Here is a 21,485-nt window from a genome sequence, read left to right as displayed (position 1 = left end):
TTAAGATAAGTTGAGATGCATTTTGCAAGATAAGCTGCCATTTTTGATTATGATAAATCTACAATCTCAAGATCTATAATCCCATATTGTTACCTATAACAAAGACTCTTCTAAAGCTTTTTAACTATCTTCAGGAACTGTCAGAAAGATAGCATCTCTGCTATTAGGAACCTATGTAGGAGACCAATGAAGAATGCTTAAAACAAAGTAGCAACAACAAAACTTGAATGAACACTCAGGAACACTCAGTTTTACACCAGCATTATGCTTTGGCGGTCTTGAGATGATGCTCTTCAGTCTTCCCCTGGCCCAAGTTCTTGGCAGTTTACTACTTTTTGAGCTTCCTGTAAGTGAAGAAGATACAGATATGCACAGAAGTGTTAGTTTGCATCTTCTGGTACAAAGCAGTTGACTGAATCTGCCCCTTTTTCATTGTGGGTCTGCTCAACATTTTCTTGTCAACAGAGATGAGAGAGAAAAACTGTAACAGATGGAGGGCGGATTAATCCAAATGTTGGAACAACCTAGGGTACAGTAATCAACATCTAGTCTTCTTAATAACTGGTTGCACTTGTTTCCCCTGAGATTCCTCTTGAGATCTCAGTGCAGTTGGGTTCATTTTGATGACTGAAGAAAGCCTAAAGAAATTTGCATTAAACGTAGGATGTTCCTATCAGTCTGGAGTGCCAAGAAGATGGGCTGGAGATTCATGAACAGTGTGCGTAAGAATAGGCAGCTTAATCTGAGCAGATTGGTAAGTTATCAGAGGTGTAATATGAATGCTGTTTAATAATCCTTGATGTTCAGTATTTCTACCAGATAGGTATCATTCTAGAGAAAATGTGTAGTTTAGCACTAAGATATTCTTTGGACTATGCAGATAAGGCTTGATGAAAGTCAGTCCTTTTGGTCTTTTCTCTCAGCTAAAAACTCTCAATAAAACTAAGATATGAGCAGAAGGGGTTAAATTCTTTTTCTATTGTTCAGTTTGAGTAGCGTAGTCCTCGGCTTTGGCTCAGAATATTGAATAGGCTTATTAATAACACTTCAACATGTTATGCCGGCAAACATTTATTGAACAAAGAATTAAGAGAAGTTTAAAAGAAACACAAATTTATATTTACTTTTACTCCCCACCTAGGGAGTTAGATGTGTAGCCTTGTTCAAAGTTAATTGTATGTAATATCTTTTGTTTTTACTTTCTTAAAAAGTAATACTGAAAATTAACACTTGCCTTAATTCTAGTTTCTTCAGTTTGTTCCGTGTTATCCAGTTTATGCTACTTAGCAGCATGTAAATAAAACTAACAGAAGACACTTTATAAAGGATTTGGTTGTTTGTTTCCTAAAAAGAGTAATTGGCACATAGCTGCTGTTTGCCTGTACAAACAGGTGTGATTTGTGGCTTCAGGTTCCACAAGCAAACTCTTGACAGTGTGTTTGATTTCTCTATGTGCTGGTAGCAAAGGACATCCTTAGACTGCAGCATGTAGTATCAAACCATACTGTGACGTCCACAGGAGTGAAAGGTCTTAAGTAACCAAAATCTATAGATGTACGTAGTTCAACAGCTGCCCACAAAACAAGTAATAAACTATTTAATAATGATAAAATATCATTCCTAGGCTTGCATTGCTCAATTCTGCAGGTGATGGCAATGCTGTGAAGACCAGGAAAAGTCAAAACATGTCCCGTATACCTCCTTTATTGCAAATAAGATGGGTTGCAAAAAAGCATATTGCATTTACCCATCTTGCCATTTTGGTTTTCAGGTACATGCAGGGGTTCAGATTAGTAGAAGCTATTACAAGACTGCAAAAGCACATTCATAACTCAAAAACTGTACAGAACAGCATCCTGATGATGGTGAAGCTGGCTATGTTTATGTCAGTCCATAGCTAGCTGGGGCCTGATCCCAATGGCCCTGTGCAGAGCACTTGGTAGCAGAATAGGGCTGGGGACCCGATGTCTGCATGGCTGCAGAGCAGTGCCACTTCTGGCCTCTGCTGACTGAGCACCTAATGCTCAGTGCAGGCCTAAACTTGGGGACAGTCATTTGAAAATGTACCATTTGGGTGCATTTCTTTAATTAAGAGTTTTACTGAAGGCAAGTGATTGTTTATCCTCTGCTCTTGCTGCATTTGGAACAGTTACTCAAAGATTTAAAGGTTTACTTTGCATTGCTAGAAATGTATGCAATATCTGAGCTAATCTCAGTAGACACTGAAAATACTGAATACTGCATCCTTCTGCAAAATCTCTCAAAATTTAGGTGTGGTCTTTATATTCTAGGACACCTGTATGCTGAATTTAATCATTCAATCTGGGATGACAGAATTACAATTAAGTTTGTGTTTCTGAAATCCTTAAACTAAATGGATAGGATAATTATTGCCTGTGTTGAATGGCAGTGTTCCTACAGCCGCCCATTACTGCAGTAACATTTTTAAAGCACAAGCTGAAAATCAGAGGAGCAATATATGAAAGCCATTATTTTGCCCTGAGTGTGGGGGAGCCAGACCACAATGAGTGGCTCAGAACACATAAGAGGCACAAAGCCATCCCACTCCAGTCTCTGAACAATCAATGTGTAAGTGACAGCAATGACTCTTCTGCTTTTTAACAGTGTGGTCTATTCACAACAGGACACAGGCATCTGGTTAAGGGAAACACGGAGTTGAGCAGTGTCATTTGGTTAAAAAAAAAAATAGAAAAAAAATTGTGAGAATTTGAACTCAGAGGTAGAGAGTTGTACAATGCAAATGAGATAATCAAATATTTTTATGTTTAAAATAGCAGCTCTAAAGCTGGATGCTTACTAAGGAGCTTGTTCTGTTCTTGTTCTTGTCACGCTTTGTTCTGTTTTCCATTTGGGAATGCTACTGTTCTTGATTTGGACAGCTGTTTGTTAACTGACTAATGTTACGAAGTTGCAGAATTAGTACAGGTATTTATACTAACATGTGCTCAGTGCTATTGTTATTGCCCTACATTTCTAGGACACCCCTTCTCTTCTACCATTCAGTTCCAGCATCTGGCACAGGCTTAAAGCCCAGACAGGTTCAGTAATGTGGAATCAGTGACTGCAGGTGAATGGTCACACAAAAAAAACAGGGAATGATTCCTGATAAAGACCATGAGTTATATACCCATTTCATATCACTTTTGTAACTTAGATCGAGTGATTTTTAAACATGCACAAGGAAATTCACTGCCAAAACAAGCCATTGCCTTCTCAGTGTTTTTTATGCTGAACATCATCTGTGAATGCAGATGTTTTGGAATATATTGCATAGTGTGTGAGTGGCACAGATGGACAGATCATGGAGCTGACTGGGACAGGGCAGAGCCATGCAAAGAACAGCACACAGAGGAGTGGAGGTCACAGCAGAGGCTTGGGGGAAGCAGACAAGGAGAGAGGTGTGGGCATTGCCAACAAGAACAGGAAGCCCATCTCTTGGCTGAGCTTTCCATTTCCCTGCCTTCTCAGTCAGCTGGTAGGTTGCACACAGCTGGCAGATTTGAACACAGAAGGAACAGACTGAGATTCAGGAAGGTTGGGCTCATCCTGGTTTCATCCTTTGTGGCACCAGATGAAGCACAGTGTTTCCTCAAGCTGCTATCTACCAGCTGTCTGAACACTGGAAGGGTCACTTAGGGTCTCTGTGTGCAACAGCACACTTCTCCAGCAGTGGGCTGGGAAAGGTGGGGATGGGTGGCAGGGGGAAACCACAGGGCTCCTGGACTTCCAGGAAGTACTTTCACCTTGTGCAAACCAGCAGACAGTGTGGGGCTAACCATCCATAGCTGACTACTTTCTGCAGAGACTGCAGCAGAGGTCTGCAGCACATTTTGACTGTGACAGCTGTGATTTACTTTTCAAGCTACCAAAGTGAAAAGAAGAGGTTAAGCTGAACTACTGCCATTGTTATTATAGAACGTAACACTGTTAGAGCAGGAACAGGAACACAGGTGATTCCTTTCAAGGAAGAATGCATGCAGGACTGATGCTTGAAGGCAAGGCTTAAAGCTTCAAGCATTAATGAATTAAAATGTTGCATAATTATTCATTGATTGCTAACAGAAAACACAGTGTGGTCACCATCAATTTATCACATGAACCACATGGTGCTGCTGGAGGTAAAGGTGTCAGCAAGCTGAGGCTCTCCTCCTCCAAGTGGTGGTGGATGGCAATCCGCACTGCAGAGCCTAGCAAAGCAGAACGTGCCTGTGGTCAAGTGCAGGTGGAGAACAGTCACTGCTAAAATTGGATTCAGGTCAGCTTTTTCAATGCTTTCTCTCAGCTTTTTCTCACCGTACGTTTGAATTTCAAGGTGTGCCTTCTGCTTGGAAAAGTACCTGCAGGAAAGGTTTAGTTTTGAGATAGGCTCCAGTATGAAATCAGAGTAAGTCTGCTTTAAGTCCTTGATGCTAATTTTTGAACTACATGTAATCACAGTGGCTACTATATCTCATTAACTGGCTGCAGAACAAATAACATCGTTCTGACACAGAAGCAGATTCATCTTTCAGTAATTTCATTAAGCTGCAGAAAGGTGTGTGTACTGTTATGTTTTATCTTGTAATTCTTGCCTTGCAGTAAATAAGACACTTTTTGTTGTTACTTTGGCTGTATTTTTTTATCCTCATCAGTTTAATGTCTAGAATATGGAGAGGGCATGGCGGAAGCTCTCAGCTCCCCTTGGAGTTTCCTTAGGACCCTGGTGAGCCCCCCTGTTCTGTCCCCTACCTCCCAGCTGTTTAGCTGGTTGTAGGTGCAGTTTGAGCCACAGCTCAGTGGACCATCAGTGTGCTGATGGTCCTTGGTTTGTCTCCTCTCTGGGTGCTTCTTTTTCTGTCTGTACCAAAGCACTGCTTTCTGTGATTTTGTTAGACTCCGCTGAAATGCATTTGACCAAGGCAAGCCCTTGCTTTAACTCCTACTGGTCTTTTTTCCAATTATACAAGCTAGTATTTTTCTTGCCCAGATGCCTTTGTATTATCTTGGTGCTTGATCATTTCCATAGTTATGCTGTACATTCCTCTTCAGGTTTCTTTTTCTGTAACTTGTAAAAGTGGGTTTCTTCAAGTAATTGAAACTCTATCTTCTTGGGCAGCAGCAGTCCTGCTCATTATCATTGACATCCTTGTAGAGAGCATCTACACAGATCACTTGTCTTGTATCACCAGTTGGATTGAAGTCCTTCATTGGATTTATGTCTCTGTTGCTTCAGAAAGGGAACATCATGGTTTCATCACCAGGAGTATTTGTTGCCACTTGTCTAATTTTTTAAACCAGGTGTATAAACAACATATTTTTTTCCCCTAAATCTGGCCCACGTTGACCTGTGAAACGATTAGCTTAATTAAAACTGATGGTGAAACTGCATCTTTGAAGATGACAAATCATTGTCATTTGTTTTGCAGGAAGTCAAGCTAGGCTATCGCAGCAGTCTTTCTTATTAGATGCTTGTGTGTATAAAATTCAATGTTGTGCTTAAAGGTAATAAATAGCTTGTGTATTTTTATACCAGCAAATTACACACTGCATAGAGGTATCTCTAGCAACTCTTCATAGCATCGTGTGCACTGATACATTATTAACAAGTGTTTAAAAAATTGTGTTTTATGACTGTAGAAACTTGTGTGGGAAGAGCATTGTTCAACTAAGGCTGCAGTCTTCCCTTCTCCCAGTTTGGAAGAATTAACATTGTGAGAAGTGTCTCCATTTAAATGAACTGCTGTACCTAGTGCTTGTCAGGGACTTCTTTACTTCCGTCGTCTACTTTATGAATGAAGCTTTGAGGCCTGAGCACAAACCAGACTTAGCTTTGTATGATTTACACTGAAAAGCCATTGTGTTTTCTGAATGTTACGAAGGTCTCTCTGGAAGATGTTCTGAAAACATTGGAATTAAGTGTGGTTTTCAGGTGTTCTAGTAAGGAAAAGCACACAGTGCACTGAACTTATTACCAGTATTTTGCTAATTGTTTTTGTATCTTCCTATTGTTTTGGCTTACGTTGCTGTGTAAGTAGTCTGTGAATTTGTTATGTCAAAGGTTGTAAAGTGTGTTAAGCCAAATAAAAAGTATATGCAGGGATTTGTTGATTCCTACTAAAATGAACATCGTGAGTCACTGGGTTTGTAGAACTGGGGGTTGGAGCTTCATGATCCTTGCGGTCCCTTCCAACCCGGGTCATTCTGTGTTTCTATAATTGTGTTGCTGTACCTTTATTAGCATTGTAAGCCCATACAGGGACTCTGTTGCCTTTGTTAATCAAATTGAGATTTTTCTTCTTTTTAAAAAAATAATAATTTTTAAAAAGAGCTTTTCCTGGTGTATGATAATGGCCATTAAAGCATTTGGTTCAGAAATACAGGACAGGCAGTTTTGATCATTCTGTTCTGGGTATCTGGAGGCGAGCTTGTTAAAGGCCTCGATACATGATTCCCTCAGTAGTGTCTTTGATGTGAGATAGAGAATTTAGAAAATATATTTGCCAATACAAATGTGAGTGGTGAATCCAGTAAGATAACTTGAATTCCAGATAACCTTTGGGTTGTTTACAGGGAGGCTTAGCCTTTGTGCTTTGAAGAGAGCAAAGAAAACAAACACCTATAGCGCTACTCATCTTGTGATTTGCATTGAAAATATAAGTAATTGTATGGAAAATTCATGAAGGCTTTATGAGCTTTTTTCCTTTTTTTCCTTATTTTTATTTTTGGCATTTCTTGCCCTTTCGAGAAACACCCTTGGCTCACTATATATGGTGAGGTAAGATCATAAGAGCAACAGTGTTGGATTCTGGTGTTTGATGTTAATATCCCTAATCTTGCCGATTCAAAAAACCCCACTCGCCACCCATTGATATGCAGCATAGAATTACTGGTGTGTTAAAAAAACAAATACAGATTTTAAAGGATGTTAAAGGAGGAGAGGATTTTTATTTTACAGGGACCAGCAAACAATTTCCTTGAATATTTTTTCTAAATAAGTTCTCATTGAGTAAGTGCAATTATGCTGCATTGCTGCATGTTCCCTGTTTTGTTCGGTTCATTCTGGTAATTTATGCAAGCAGTGAGAAGATGCTATTGGATCTTACTACAGACCGTGATTGAAACTTGCAATTTGTGATCCGTGCTTTCTCCACCCAGAAGCTGTCACCGTGCACCACCATCCTTACAGCTGTGGATTTCTGACATAGTGCTGTACCTGCTCCCTGCTTCTCTTAAGAATCTGTTACCGGCTAAGAGAAGGAAACAAGCTTTCAATCCTGTGTGTTCTGAAAAGGGAAAAATAAGAAAAGCCTTTACTTGCGCTTTTTTGTTTTTAATGCAGTACCGAACATACTGTCGAGCAATCACAGGTAGAGAAAGGATGTAGGTGGTAGGAAAGATTGGAAGAAGAACAGCATCAGCTATGAAGAATGTTGTTTTCCTGGTCTGTAAGCGATGCTGCTGTAATTCTATCTGCATTTTTTTTTCCTGCTCATTCACCACTCAGCAGCTGGTAGGGAAGTAAGACTGCCTGGCAACCACCTGCAGAGCTGCAGAGATGAATTACATTTTCGGAAATAACACACTCCTCTATTCTCGCGCCAATCGAGGCAACACGGGCTCAAGCCATAGCTCCATAGGCCCAAAGCACAAGCAGTGGGCAAAGAAAGGCTCGACAGATGAGTTACGAGCGGAGCCTTCCCGCTGGCAGCAGATACTTGCATTTTTCACTCGGAGACATGGTTTCATTGACTGCATTTCTGTTGCTGCCAGCTCCACCCAGGTAATATGCCACTTGTTGAAATTATTGTGTCTGCATGTGTTCTGGTTACTTGCTGGTCAGAAATAGCCGTCTGTTTAGATATTCATGCTTCTCTGATTTATGAATGGTGTTTTCTGTCTGCTTTCATTTTCGTGTTTCACAGAGCTCTGTATAACTTTTATCATCAGAGCGTGAAAATGGAGGCATTTAAGATGAGGTACAGTTTCTTTTTTGCTAGTGGAGAGCCTCTGACAATTTAAATATGAAGTATTTATTGAAATATTGGAAAATGCAGCTTGCATTCTGCTGCTTGTCCCTGAGGGGAATAACGCAGCTAAGAAATACCAAATCCACAGTCGCTGTAAGATGACAGTTCATATAAAGACCACGTATTTCCCAGTGAAGGAATTGTATTTGAAGGAAAGGATTAAACAATTAAAGTCTTAATTAAAATATATAGTGTGACAAATTCTAATCTTTGTCAGTTTGGTGCTAGGAGTCTATAAATAAGGTTAAGGAATGCCTTCCTTATGTACAGAATATACATGTAATGGTGCAGTCTGAAAGACTGTATTTTTCCACATCACTGTTGATCTGCTCTAAGTACTGTTTTATTATCAAAAGAGATGAGAGGAGACAAGTCACATTTCAAATATGTAGATTTGAGGAGAATTCTGAGGTTAACAGTGATTGATGTTAGCAGTGACCATCTCTGGTTAATGAAACAAAGGAAAAAGTATGGAAAAATGCTGAGGCATCAGTGCTTTATAAAAACTAAGGGTTAGATTTGGTTTGCTTACTGTTAAGCTAAGTTCAGCGTTAGCCAAGAGGAATTGCTTTCCAGATGTCATTTATGCTGGAGTAGCACAGAAACTTCGGGGTTTCTGGGTTTTTGTTTATTTTTTAAAATGCCCTCAGACTCCACAGTGCTGTTCAGGTATCTTGTATCTGCTGGTAATTGTTTAAAAGGTGATAAACTGCCACTTCCTCTTACTGTGATGTCTGCTCAGTGTTACCTCTTCTTTTGCTTGTGAATTTTGAGTAAACAAATGTGAGACATTAAGGGGGATTTTAATTTCTTGTTGGAAATATGTGTTTGGAAGAGAGATCCTGCAGCTTCTGTAATGGGTCAGTATCCGGCTCTAAGCGATGCATTAGGCAGGCAATCAGCTTTTAAGTACTGTCGGTTTTCTGAAGCCAAAGTATACGGTATTATTTTACTGAATAAAAATTATGATTACCTGAGCAGATAGTGTTGAAATGCATGAAACGTTCCACATTCTGACTAGTGAGGACTGAGTGTTTGCTGATAAACAAAATGCTAAATAGCTTCTTCCTTGAGAGTGGGTTGGACCAGGTGAAGGTCCCGAGATCCCTTCAAAGTTAAGCTGTGAATTTGTGAATATCCCAGAGTTCATTCTGTTTTTCTGCTTTGAGAAAGCTAATTCTATCTGTGAAAGCTTGCATTTCCTTCCTGAGTCTACATTGCATTCTGACACTAAAAATGAACTGCTTACATGTGTTCGTGGCCAAAAGGAGGGAGTAAAAACCCCGAATGGTTTTAAATATTTGTTAAAAAAGATAAAAAGTAGTGAGAACAGAAGGGCCTGTTACAAAGCCTCTTCCTCTGGAAATCTGCTGTGCTTCCCTGTGCCTTATCCACCCATTGCAGCTATTCGTACCTCAGGGAGGGAAAAATACAGACAGTTATAGGTTGTTCCTTGTGGTGCAGTTTTGATTTTCCATTTACTTCAGTTTTGTTCTGTGATGCAGTGTTCTGAAAATGCTTGATAACTTTGTTGTAATAACCTACTGTTACTAATGACAACCCCATTATCTGGATTTAATCAACATTGCAGAGTCCAAGTAATAGACATGATGTACTTCTTCTCTAACCTTGTGTGTTGAAATTCTGCTGCTGATGAGGGGGAATATCTTTTCATACTGTTAGAACATGTCGATTTATAATTTATGTGAAATCAAGCTGATAGTTTTTAAGCTACTGGTCTCTTGTTTCCTTTGTGAATCCTCCATGTGAATCTTCTGCATAGCAGCTGTGTTTGGTGGTCCTTTCATTGCTTTAGCTTTCCTGGATGGGATGGCATAGCAGGGTGTGATGCTTGCTTTGGTCCCTCCATGAACGTGAATGTTGGAGATGGGGCTGGTGCTTGCAATAGGTTACCTCCCCAGCCAGGTGCAAGGGGGACCTTTGTTGAATAAGCTGTCCATCCCTTGGGATAACACCCATTCCCTGTGCAGCAGTGAGCTGTCAGAGGTAGCAGTGCCAACTGCCCTGTTCCCTGCACCCAGATCCTCCATGTATCCAGGAAAGCTGATGGAATGTGCTCAGGCATTTGAGACCTTTGTTCTTTTTTCCATGTTCCTTCTGCATTCTCTGTGATGAGGCATTGGTTATTCACTTAGAAGAATTTAGAGATCAAATTAGAAGCTGGTCTTTCAATTCTTGTTCACAAATACATAAATTTCTTTAATAAAAGCCTGGGCTCTGAGAAGCATCTATTCTTAATGGTGAATACCGCTATCTGAATGCCTCAGAGTGCATTTTAACTCTAAGTAGTTCTTGGCCTGCACTGTGCTACAAAGGCAGAGACTGACTTGTCTGCAACTCATAGCACCGAGCTGGTTCTAACAGCAATACACTCAGGCTATTCTGAGCAAGTAATGTGGTATGGTATGCTTCCAGCATTTGATACTGGAAAATTGTTTAGCTCTTTGGATATGCTGTGCTAATTCCTACCTCAGGTTTTTAGGGCATGTTTTAGGAAAGGAGAAAAAATACGGCAGAAAAACCCATAACTCCTCTCATCCATTTCACTCATACTATTAGTGTACAAATTCTATGTTATAACATTAAACTTCAGAGCTTACCAAACTGATTCTGCCAGTTGTTTTAGCCCAAGCATTTCTTCCCTCTGGATCTCTCCCTTTCAGGATATGTATATCAAGTTTTACTGTGTGCTGTTATTCCAAGAATATTGCTCAGTAAAGAGAGCTCTTTGAAATATTAGGAACATAGTTGTAGCGTGTATAAAATGCTGTACTGTAATCAGAACTTATCTTTATCCGCATCCCCTTTTTATTGTACTTTTTACAGCTCATGGGCTGCAAAAGTTGATTTCTTACAGCAATATTTACCATCCTTTCTATAAATTTGGTATATTTAACAACACTGTTATATTTCTAGATATATAGATCACAAAATAAGGGCCTGAAAAGAAAAGGCAGGGATGGCTTCATGTGAAACCTGGAACCTACAGAAGATACTGCAACTTAAGTTTCATAGCAGTTTGATAGCAGTGTAGATATTGATCGTTTTAGTCAGACATCGGCGGATGATGTTGTTTTAAGAATGTCAAACTTCAGTCTAGTATAGCTTCACTTCACATTTACAAATGAAGCCGGGATTTGATTATGGCAGCCACCATGAGGCATTAAGTTCTTTACTAGGAGGATTTGTTCAGCACATTGATTGGATTGAAATAGGTGATGTAGTAAAGATAAAAGGAGTTACAGGACTGACTGTAGAGAATTTTATATGACTACACAGAAGAACAGTTGTAATTATTAGATTCTTATCACAGACTTTTCCTAGAATTTCAAGTCTATGTGTACTCCGCCTATAAACTGCTGCTGTTAATATTGTGATTAATACATGAATGAAAAAGTAGCTTTAAATAGATTGCTTTGGTTGACTTTAACTATGAGAGCATTATCTGAAGCATGAATGTGAGTTCTACTGTAGTGTTTCCTTATCCTTTAGTTTTATCTGTGTGCTATCACACATCTGTAGAAGGATGAATTTACTTTTTGAAAATATTGTGTCAGTGGTCCAATTTTCCACAAGGTGGATTTATAGGAAAGATAAAAAGGGTAAGGATTCATGCTTTAAAGGAGACATTAACAGCAAGTATGTTCTACTCAATAGTTTGAGAACTGGGCAATTTTAGATAAATTGACTGTGCTTAAACCTCGGGTTCATTCAGAAGTGATGTGCAATCAATCAAGACTGTGAAATTTTCTTGATGCTGAAAAAGAAATACAATTTGAAGAGCACATTAAAATCAATAAATCTTAGGAATACCTAACATGAATCATGTAACATCGTGGAAATGGTTGGTGTCCTGCTGGCTTTCTGCTGTACCTGCTATCTTTCCTCTTGCAAATGACTAGTATGCAGGTGAAGAAAAGGGGCTGTGCTTTTTCCTTCCCAAACCCATACAGTAGTTGTCACGTTGGCACACGCAGTGCATTTGCTGGTTTCATCACTTGCAGCACAGCGGTGATGATGAGAACTGGTGACAGGCTGCCTTGCTGCCAGAGAGGGCCTGGGGTTCTGCTTTCTCACACCTGTATTTCACAGTTGCTCTGTCTCACTCAGAGCTGATTTTACAGAATTTCTTTGTATTTGTGTTCCATTGTATCTCAAGAAAATTAACTTTTCCAGAATGAATCAGGAATCTGCTAAGTGAAGGAGAAGGCAACACAATGTCGTGCTTTTGAAATACTGCTACTGCTGTCAGTGTCTGTCCGTCTGCATCGGCCCTAGATTCACATTCAAGCAAGGCAGGCACTGAATCCCCTTTTAATCCTGTATCTACAGCATAACGTATAACGTGGGTGGACTCATGGAAGACTGTGAAAGGGTTAGGACTATTTTTTGCCATATAACTTTGCAATTTTGTTTCATGTTGTGATAGTTGTCCTCTCAGCTGAGGCTTGCATTGACAAAGTGTTTTGGAAATCAAGTACAGGCCAGTCAGCCTTTCACCAGCTGTCAGTTGATTAAACAGCTCAAGCAAGCTCCTTTATATAGCATTTCTGCATTGCTACCAAAGCTGCTGTATATGTTTCAGTTAATATAATTATGAAGTAAATGACTGTCTGACAGAACCACTGAGTCTAAAGTGAACGCCATCTTCTTCCTGTTCTTCTATTTTGGTCTATGTTATTGTGAGCACTCTCAATTATGATTAAAGATGCGCAGGATGATTTTTATAGTTTGAAGAATGTAATGCAACCAAAATGTCTCAGATATATTTAGCAAACATGACTTGGTCTTTTTAGAATGATCTACATCCACATCTGAGGGCTAAAATGATGGCTTAATCTGCATTATCCTTCTGAGAGACTTTTAGTTTATAGCCAAGTCAAAGTCTTGGTAAACCTTGTGTCCTCAGGCTTTCTAGGATTTATAGAAACACAAAGAGAGCCTGTGGTGTTGATACAGCAAGATAAATCAAAATCTTTGTGCACGCTAGCTGTGCAGTCTCTTCTGAGGAATTTGTTTCCCTTTTCTAGAATACGTACTAGGGCCAGTGCTTTCCCATCTACTCTATTTTAAACTAAAAGAGGGAAGATTTAGGTTAGCTGTTAGGAAGAATTGCTTTACTCAGACATGGTGAGACCCTGGCACAGGTAGTTATCTGTTTGTGTGAATGACTGAATTTCTTCAGATGAGTATTCTCTTTAATAGTGCCACCTCACAGTGCATGTATTTATTTATTTACAGTTCTCACTGAAGTTAATTGTTAATCCTTTGGAAAAGGAAGAAGAGGGAACTGTAATGTTGTACAGACTCTGATCTAAAATGTGAAAAGGGATCTTAATGAAGTGGGAGAGAGTTCAGAAAAGGGATTATACCCATGGATTGTGTTCAGGAGGACTTACTTTGAAATGAGAAACTTAAGAATCTCTACTTGGTTCACCCAAAGGAAAATCAGTAGATCACTTGATCACAGACTAAATATAAATACACGAGGAGAGATTTCTGTAATAAGTAAGCTTATTTATTCATTAGAAGGCGGCATCTGCATTCCAAGTCTGGGAACTGAAGCTAAAGTCAAATAGAAAATCAAATTTTAAAGAAGGATGTTATTAGAGTAGAGCATTTAAAAACATAGTGGGATGTTACATAATTGCCAAATCAGAGCAATAAAGGAATGTTTCATATGTTAAAAAAAAAAAAAAAAAAAAGAAAAATTATGACGAATAATGTTGTACTTGAAAATATAAAAATGAATGACAAAATCTCTGATGATTCAACATTTGATATGACTTTAACCTGCTGTTTGGAGGCTGTATACTGCTAGAAAGCACTTTATACTTTCAATTACTTGCTACCACTCTTAGTTTTTTTTGCTTCAACTCCTTTCATATTTCTTACTCTTTTTGGACTCTGTGAGGGAAAGTCTGTATGTAGCTTTAAAAAATTTCAGCACATTAAGACCCATTACAGAGCAGCACTTAGAGTGATTTCATCCTAAATAAGGTGGCATGCAAATTGACTGTGAAATACTACTGCTCCCACTGCTGATGGCGATAATACTTTGCCCAATAACTATTCCCAGGTGGGGGATGCTAACACAGATGCTTTTATCCAAGGCAGAATTACAGCTGGGGCAGTCCCATGGTTGGAGTAGTCACTATGACTCATTTCCTGTGTATAAAATAAAAAAAATTGGGTGCCAATAAGAGAGAGTTGAAATTAATTTGGCAAGAAGCACAGATGATCAATATGTGATGACATTTACTCAGGATTTCATAAGGAACTTATGTTTATTAGGGATGGAGGGCCCATCATATTCTATGTTTAATTCTTTAATTCTTTTTATATTCTTTTTTGTTTAAACTGAGTATTCCTAGAAATAAAACAAATTCAAAAAGCAAATACGATGCCCTTTTTACCAGGTGCTGAGCTGTATTCTCTGAGGCTGCAGCTGTGCAGTTCTGATTTCTGTGGGAAATGATTAAAAAGGAATTAACAGATGGATAAACAGATACCTTGAGAAGAAGTCCACTACTCTTTGTAAAGACTAAATGAGCATTTATAGGTCTTCCAGGCTTCTTGGAAAACAGGGAACACATAGATAAAAGCATACATGGGATCATTTAGTCGTCAGAAGGTTATGATAATAATAGAAGTATTTGAAAGTAATAGCTCTTGAATCAAAAGCAGTTAAAATTAGTGATGTTATGAGATAAGGGGGAAGAATATTTTGTAGGTTTTCAGTTGCTTAAAACAGGTCCCTTCAGCTGGGACTGGAGTCCCATGAGGTCACGTTCATGAATGATCTGGGGTTGGGTGTTTGTATGCCTGGCAGAGCTATGAGAAACAGAGGCACAGGTGGGTGATTAGTGCTTTATAAAATAAAGTTAGCTAATCAGAGCCTCATGGCTGGCAGTGCAGCCTTCTGTCATCAGTTGAAGCCTACCACATGGCAGCACTGAGCCATGGCCCTTGGCTCCATCCTGGGCAACTGCAGGGAGCATTCTGAGTGACTTTTGCTCTCAGTTTGGATACAAGTGGATATACTCAGCTCCATTTTAATTTAGGTTGTCTTATTCTGTCTGGCTCCACAATATAGAATCATAGAATCATAGAGATATGAGAGAATTCGAATGACTGGCTCAGTTTTCCTGTGCTGCTTGAGAGGGTAAGCAGCTTGTGCACAAGCTGCCTATGGAAGGGCTGTGATAGTATTTGTCCAGCACCACATTTGAAGTGGTCAAACCTGAGTCCTGGTGTCCCTGGGCGGTAATTAGCCCAAAATCCAGATGAAATGCTGATGGATAATTATGGATCACAAGTCGGTCTCTCTGTAGACCTTCTTTCTAAAATATATTATTTTTATTCAGTGTTGTAAGATTAGAATTAAAGAGAAATGTTCATTTACCATTGTAAGACCGAAAAAAATTGTGTTCTTTTCTAAATTATACCGAGTAGTGCTGAAATGTTCTGGAAGTTCTTTAGCAAACAGCTTTCTTATTTACTTTTTATTTACTTGTGGAGTTTGCACAAGTAATACTAAACATTACACCTGTTGTATCTTAATTTGCTAAGGACCTGGAGTGTTTGACAGTACAGAAAAGGTACCTATTTTACTGAAAAGTTGCAGGGCTCTTATGACTCATTCTGGAGCCTGAGTGTGTTGTGTAACGGTACTTGTTTGAGACAGTATTATAACTGCATGTTGTCATGGAAGCAAGAGTGAGGCAGCTTCCAGTGTTTCCATGGTGTAAGAATGAATAAAACCAAATGTGGTACCTAGCTAGTAATTGCATGGTAAGGATTCTAGCTGTAGTGCTGAGCAATGATGGGGCAAAGCATCTGCATAGTAATATAAAGCTGTCAGATCTGCAGTGAAAGTACGTAATCGTCTCTGGGAGGAGTTCAGCATGTGTAAAGATAAAATGCTAATACCACTTGTTTGAGGCTTTTTGTAAACAAAGTAAGGAGTGGCTTCAGTATAAAGATACTTTATGTGTAAATAAAGTAATTAATTTACTAACATTTTTGGACACTTGCTTTCTGAGATAAATAATCAATTTTAATTAATGGATTCTCAAAAGTGCCTTTTCTTGTGATTTTTTTTGCTGTTCATTAATGTGAGATAAATTATTTTCTTCTCATCCTCAGTGTTTCAGGGCAAACTTCTGTATAAAGAATTTTTTTGCAGCACAAAATAATACAGTTATCAGTAAAATAAATAATAACTTGTCCAAACCAAACTTAGATTGACTGATTTCCTCGAGACTCTTAATCACTTTGTTTTAAGGCTGTACCTTGAGGGGCAATGAAGTACTCTAAGCAAGGGAACCTGAAGTTTCTTACTCTAAAGAAAAAGATTGTGCTTTATATAGGTGATTTGAATGAATTATAACAAGCAAAATAAGTATGTTGCCTAAGAGGATTTAATGATTCTGTTGTAATCATTTAGGAAGAACTGGAAATGATGTGCTCTAAAATTTTGTAAGGACTTGCCATATTCATTAGAGTGCATGAAGAGTAACCGGCCTTTATGTGTTGTATTTAGATATAAAAGAGCTCTCAGGAATGAACACAATTGCATCTCAGTTTTGTACTACAGAATGCCCTTTCTAATTTGAATTCCAGAACCTGAAAATATTGACATAGAATCATAGAATGGCTTGGGTTGGAAGGGACCTCAAAGATACTCTAGTTCCAATCCCTGCCAAGGGTCGATTGGCCCCCACTGGCTCAGGCTGCCCAGGGCCCATCCAACCTGCGCTTGAGCACCTTCAGAATTGGGGCACCCACAGCTTCCCTGGGCAGCAGTGCCAGGGCTTCACAACCTCCAAGTAAAGTTTTTCTCCCTCCTTTTATGAGCTCCTTATAAGGCTGCACTGAGTTCTCTCTGGAGCCTTCTCTTCTCTAGAGAACACCTTAACCTTTTTTCATAGGAGAGTTGCTCCAGCGTTCTGAGCATCTCTGTAGCCCACTCCAGCATCCATCCTGTACTGGTGGCCTCAGACTTGGATGCAGTACTCTGCATGGAGCCTCATAAGGACAGAGCAGAGGGAGACAATCCACTCCCTTGCCTTGCTGCTACTTGTCTGTTGATGCAGCCTGGGATACTGTTGGCCTTCTGGGCTCACACTGATGACTCATGTCTGGCTTTCTTCTACCAGAACCTCCCAGTTTTTCTCTGCAGGGCCTCTCAATGAATTCTTCTCCCAGTCTTTATGCATATCTGGGATTGCCCTGACCCAAGTGCAGCACCTTGCCATTGGCGTTATTGAACCTCATTAAGTTCTTGAGAGCCCACTTCGCAAGCCTGTTCAGGTCCCTCTGGATGGCATCCCGTCTTTCTATTGTGTCAGCTGCACTACTCAGCTTGGTGTCATCAGCAAACTGGCTGAGGGTGCACTCAGTCCCACTCTCTAAGTCACTGGTAAAGATACTGAAGAGCACCACTCTCAAGACATCTTAGAGTATTGTTATTTTTCTGTAATGAAGCTTTAGAGTACATTTTTCCTTTACTCGGCTTCTTTCTGACATTGAAACACTGCCTGGGCTTATTTGTGGGCTCTTTGGAGTAATAATGAAAGCTACAGTTCTTAAGGGTGATGTTGTTTAAATGGCTTTGTGTTGAATAATAAATTAAATACATTAAATTCATTCTCATAGCACTTATGAGCCTTAGTGAGGAGCTTGTAATTCTGTTTTGAGCTCAAATTCAAGGTTGCTTGGTGAATGTTAGTGATTAACTTGTGGCACAGGGCTTGGTGCTGGATGTTAGCTGAGATTTTGAGAAACCAAAATCATACTTACCTTTATTAAACCCAGAATTAACTTTGCACATGTGTCAGGAATATGGCTTACTTTCAGTCACTGAAGGAGTCCTTCAGAATGCTGGCAGGACAAATGATTTTGAGCTGTGTAACTCCTTCTGAATACCAGACTTGGAGGGGGCTGGTACCCTCCTTTGGATGAGGCATTATTCAGGATGGAATTCAGTCAGTAAGGTTTCATTTTCTGATCCTGACAGAAGAGAGGTGGGTTATTGGTAGCCAAAACTTTGCAATATTGCTTGTATTTGCATGCAGTTCTCAGCATCTGAAGGTTTCACCCATGAAGAAGCAAGTGGGCACCATGTGGGCTGCCAGGTGCTTTGGGGCTCCAGCCTTCCACTGACACGTGGCATGTTTCCATTTATCTCATAGAACAGCTCTACTGCTAAAGAGCTATGTGCTATGTGCTGCTGGACAGCCTTTCTGCTCTTAATGCTGTTGCTTATGGCTGTAGCAGTTTATCTTCTCTGCCTTAAATCTTTTTTACTGGGCCTCTGCAAATAACAACAGCTCTACTGCACTGCCGTTGTTGCTTTACTTCTAATTGTGGTAATTATGGTACAAATCGGTCCTCGATGGATTGCTTTTGTAAGATTTGATTGTAGCAGGGCATTGACGGTAAATAAATTTCTCATTTATCCTTAAATCAGTTGAGGTCATCTTCACCATTTGTGATTTTCCTGATATTCTGTTGTTGCCGTTTCCTCCATCAAAGCTGTTTGTGGGTTTTTTTGTTTGTTTTTAACTTTACAGTTAACTCAAATGAACTTAAAGCTTGAAAGTGTTGTGGCATCCAAATAGAAAAGTACATTAGAGAATCAATTTGTTGTCTTGTTTTTAAACAAACAAAGAAAACATCTGCTAGTTTAGTCTTACCTACTATGCTGGCTGGGTGTCTTTGACATAGAGTATTCACAGAGATGCGGTTTTTACTGAAGTCATGCCCAAGCCGCAGGATGGCACTGATTTCAGGAGGAGCATGTTATGGGTGGTGCAGCAGTGCTCATTTCCCTAGTCTTTGGTGTTCTGGGCAATGTACAGCTAACATGGTTTGTAAATAAGGATGGATGGCATCTGTGCTGCTTTCTTCCCAGCTTTAGAGCCCACCAAGCCACCTGTCTATCCCAGAAGATATGCTCAGATGAATATTGACTTTTATTGCTTTGAGCAAGAATGAGGTGAAGTTCTTCAGGTGGCAAACTTCACAAGTGGAATGTGCTGTGGCATTCAAGGATGTAGTTCACAGAAGGATATACAATTAAGCGACGTATCTCTGGAAATAAAATATTGCATTTGTTTTCAGCCCTGTCAGTGGATTTTGAATCAAAATGATTTCTTCTACCTTCCTACTTTTTAGGTTGTGCTCACTTTCATAGATACTTTATTTCCCACTTCATGAAGTTGTAAGGAATGTGGGCTGGTCTTTATCTGTCGAGTTCTATTAACAGAAGTTGCAGTGGGTGTGGTAGCTGCTGAAAGGCAATGGGAAGAGTGAAGTACAGAATTATTTTTGGAGAATTCTCTTAAGCATTGCAGTTTCTTTTTGGAGCAACAGAAGCTGCCTACTGAAGGTTACCTGGACTTGAATAAGACCTTTGCAGTAGATGTTGTCCATCAGATATCAGTTCTGGTTTCCCTGTCCACACAGGTATTGTTGCCAGCTATGGGGTGGTTGTTATCGAATGTGGAAAGAAGGTGATTCTTGAAGAAATACTACCTGTAATGTGTTATTAGCATTTTAATAGATTGCTGCAAATAAACCTCTGTGTTGTACATTTAAAGACAGTGTTACAAAATGCCTGGTTGAAGTGATCAGTGCAAATTGTAGTCATTTAAAAGAAATGAATATGATTCACATTTGCGATTGCAACAGGTAGCTCAGTTTGCAGGTACAATTACATCACAGCCTCATCCTGAACCCCTTCTAGTTATGTGGAATCACTTAGCACTTGGCAATGGAGTAAGCAGCTCATGTTAGCAATTAATGCAGTCTGCAGAGAACACTCACAGACTTTCTGCAGTCAGAGGAGGATCTTGTCAAATCTGTGCCGCTTTTGTTACATAACTGTTTTTCTTTCTTTGAATCATCCATATGTCCTTCTGCTCCCCCACAGATTCTTCTTTTGCTGGTACAACCTCAAGGCAGGCGTTGCCTTACATCACTCATGTGAATGTAATTTGGTAGAATAATCTCTGACTCTCAAATGTCTGATCTCTGTGAATAGCATTCCTCTTGCCTTTATTCCTTTCTCTTCTTCCTCTGTTGGTTGGTTGTTGTATTTTTGCTATTATCTTTTCATTTTGTTTACATCAGGATTGCTCTATGTAAGCCTCACTTTGTTTCTTATAAATTTCTTTCTTCTTCTGCCCATGTTTCTGTCACCACAGTTCTCTTTCTGTACCTATTAACCACTAAACTTCATTGCTCCCTCTATTTTTCTGGTTTTTCTTTTTTAATCATCAGTATCTTACTGTCATGGTCTTAGGGTCCAAAGACACGTGGACTTCCAGAATCCTCTTTGTACTATTATCAACTATCTGCCATATCACCTTTATTCTTTTGCTACTGAAGTCAGTGTGTCTGAAGCACCGGAGGTGTGAATTCCCTTGTGTCTGGAGGAGAGTGTTCCAAGTAATACAGCTCAGTTTCCAAGAACACTGTTTCCAGCAACTCTCCACATTCTCAATTAGTGCATTTCCAAGCTGATTTTCACTTGAAGCAAGAAGGTAGTTGTGTTTTCTGCAAAGTTGATACCTCATGTTTGCTCACTATGAAGCTATGTGGGGTATTTTCTCCAAGGAGGAAAAATTAGTTGTGATGTGCTCATTTTGAGCTGTTAGTCTCTGTGCACATTCACAATGTGCCTATCTTTCTCTCTGCCTTTGCCCTTCAGTAATGAATTCTGGGGTCCGTCTGTGACCCGTGTGCATCTGCCTGTTAGTGTTAGCAAGATGCTCTGATCCCTCTTACTGCTGTTGCAGAGGCAGAAGACACACCTGCAGTGCACAAGCCCACATATGTGAGGTTTTGGATGGCCACATGCTCCCAGTTTTCTGTCACTGGCCAGAAATCTTTCTGTCTCCATATTTTGAAGTATCACATTAATGATCTGATATGCAGCTCTTGATTACATCCATTCCGGGTAGAAGATGAGACGTGGCAGCTCTTGGTGATTAGAGGAGCATCTGTCAGTTCTTATTTCTCTCTTAATATCCATGCTATAAATAACTGTAAATGTTTGTATGTAAGTATATATTTCTAGGATTTTTTTTATTCTCTGCATAATAATTATGCTGACTCATATTGCTGTAGCCAGGTTTACTGTAGAAGAGTGTACGATGGAAGGGAAAATACTGTTTTAATGCTTTAAACTGATAAAATCTCTCTGCTTCATCATAGCACAGCTGACCTAATCCAGCTTTGTTTTCTGTGGGCTAACGTCCTTCATTCTACCGTGCCCAGTGCCAGATAGATATTCAGATTTACAGTATATTTCTACACCAAACCCATGGGACAGAATGCAGATAGCATGGGCTGTGCTGCTCTGGAGCTGCATGGGTGGGAACCTGCCTCTTCCTGCATTTGAAGTGGCCCTCTTCAGATGCTAATTTT

General features: G+C 39.6%; 1 protein-coding gene across 27 annotated transcripts in view; it reads left to right on the top strand.

The window, feature by feature from the left end:
- The window catches only part of DLG1 (discs large MAGUK scaffold protein 1), a 126,740-nt gene that overhangs the window by 48,575 nt on the left and 56,680 nt on the right, over positions 1 to 21,485 (top strand). For 3 of the 27 annotated variants that reach the window (XM_072344044.1, XM_072344032.1, XM_072344030.1), the window contains exon 1: positions 7,171 to 7,780. The exons of 21 other annotated variants lie outside the window; for them this stretch is intronic. In XM_072344044.1, coding sequence (XP_072200145.1) covers positions 7,556 to 7,780 — 225 coding nt within the window. In that variant the 5' untranslated portion in view covers positions 7,171 to 7,555. Of the gene's footprint in view, positions 1 to 7,140; positions 7,781 to 21,485 lie in introns of those variants that run through there. 3 more of the 27 variants (XM_072344033.1, XM_072344043.1, XM_072344042.1) reach the window with 3 other exon arrangements.

The sequence above is a fragment of the Excalfactoria chinensis genome, chromosome 9, assembly GCF_039878825.1.
Source record: "Excalfactoria chinensis isolate bCotChi1 chromosome 9, bCotChi1.hap2, whole genome shotgun sequence".
In the NCBI taxonomy this organism is placed as follows: Eukaryota; Metazoa; Chordata; class Aves; order Galliformes; family Phasianidae; genus Excalfactoria; species Excalfactoria chinensis.
The sequence above is the reverse complement of the archived record's forward strand: the minus strand, read 5'-3'. Positions and strand labels throughout refer to the sequence as shown.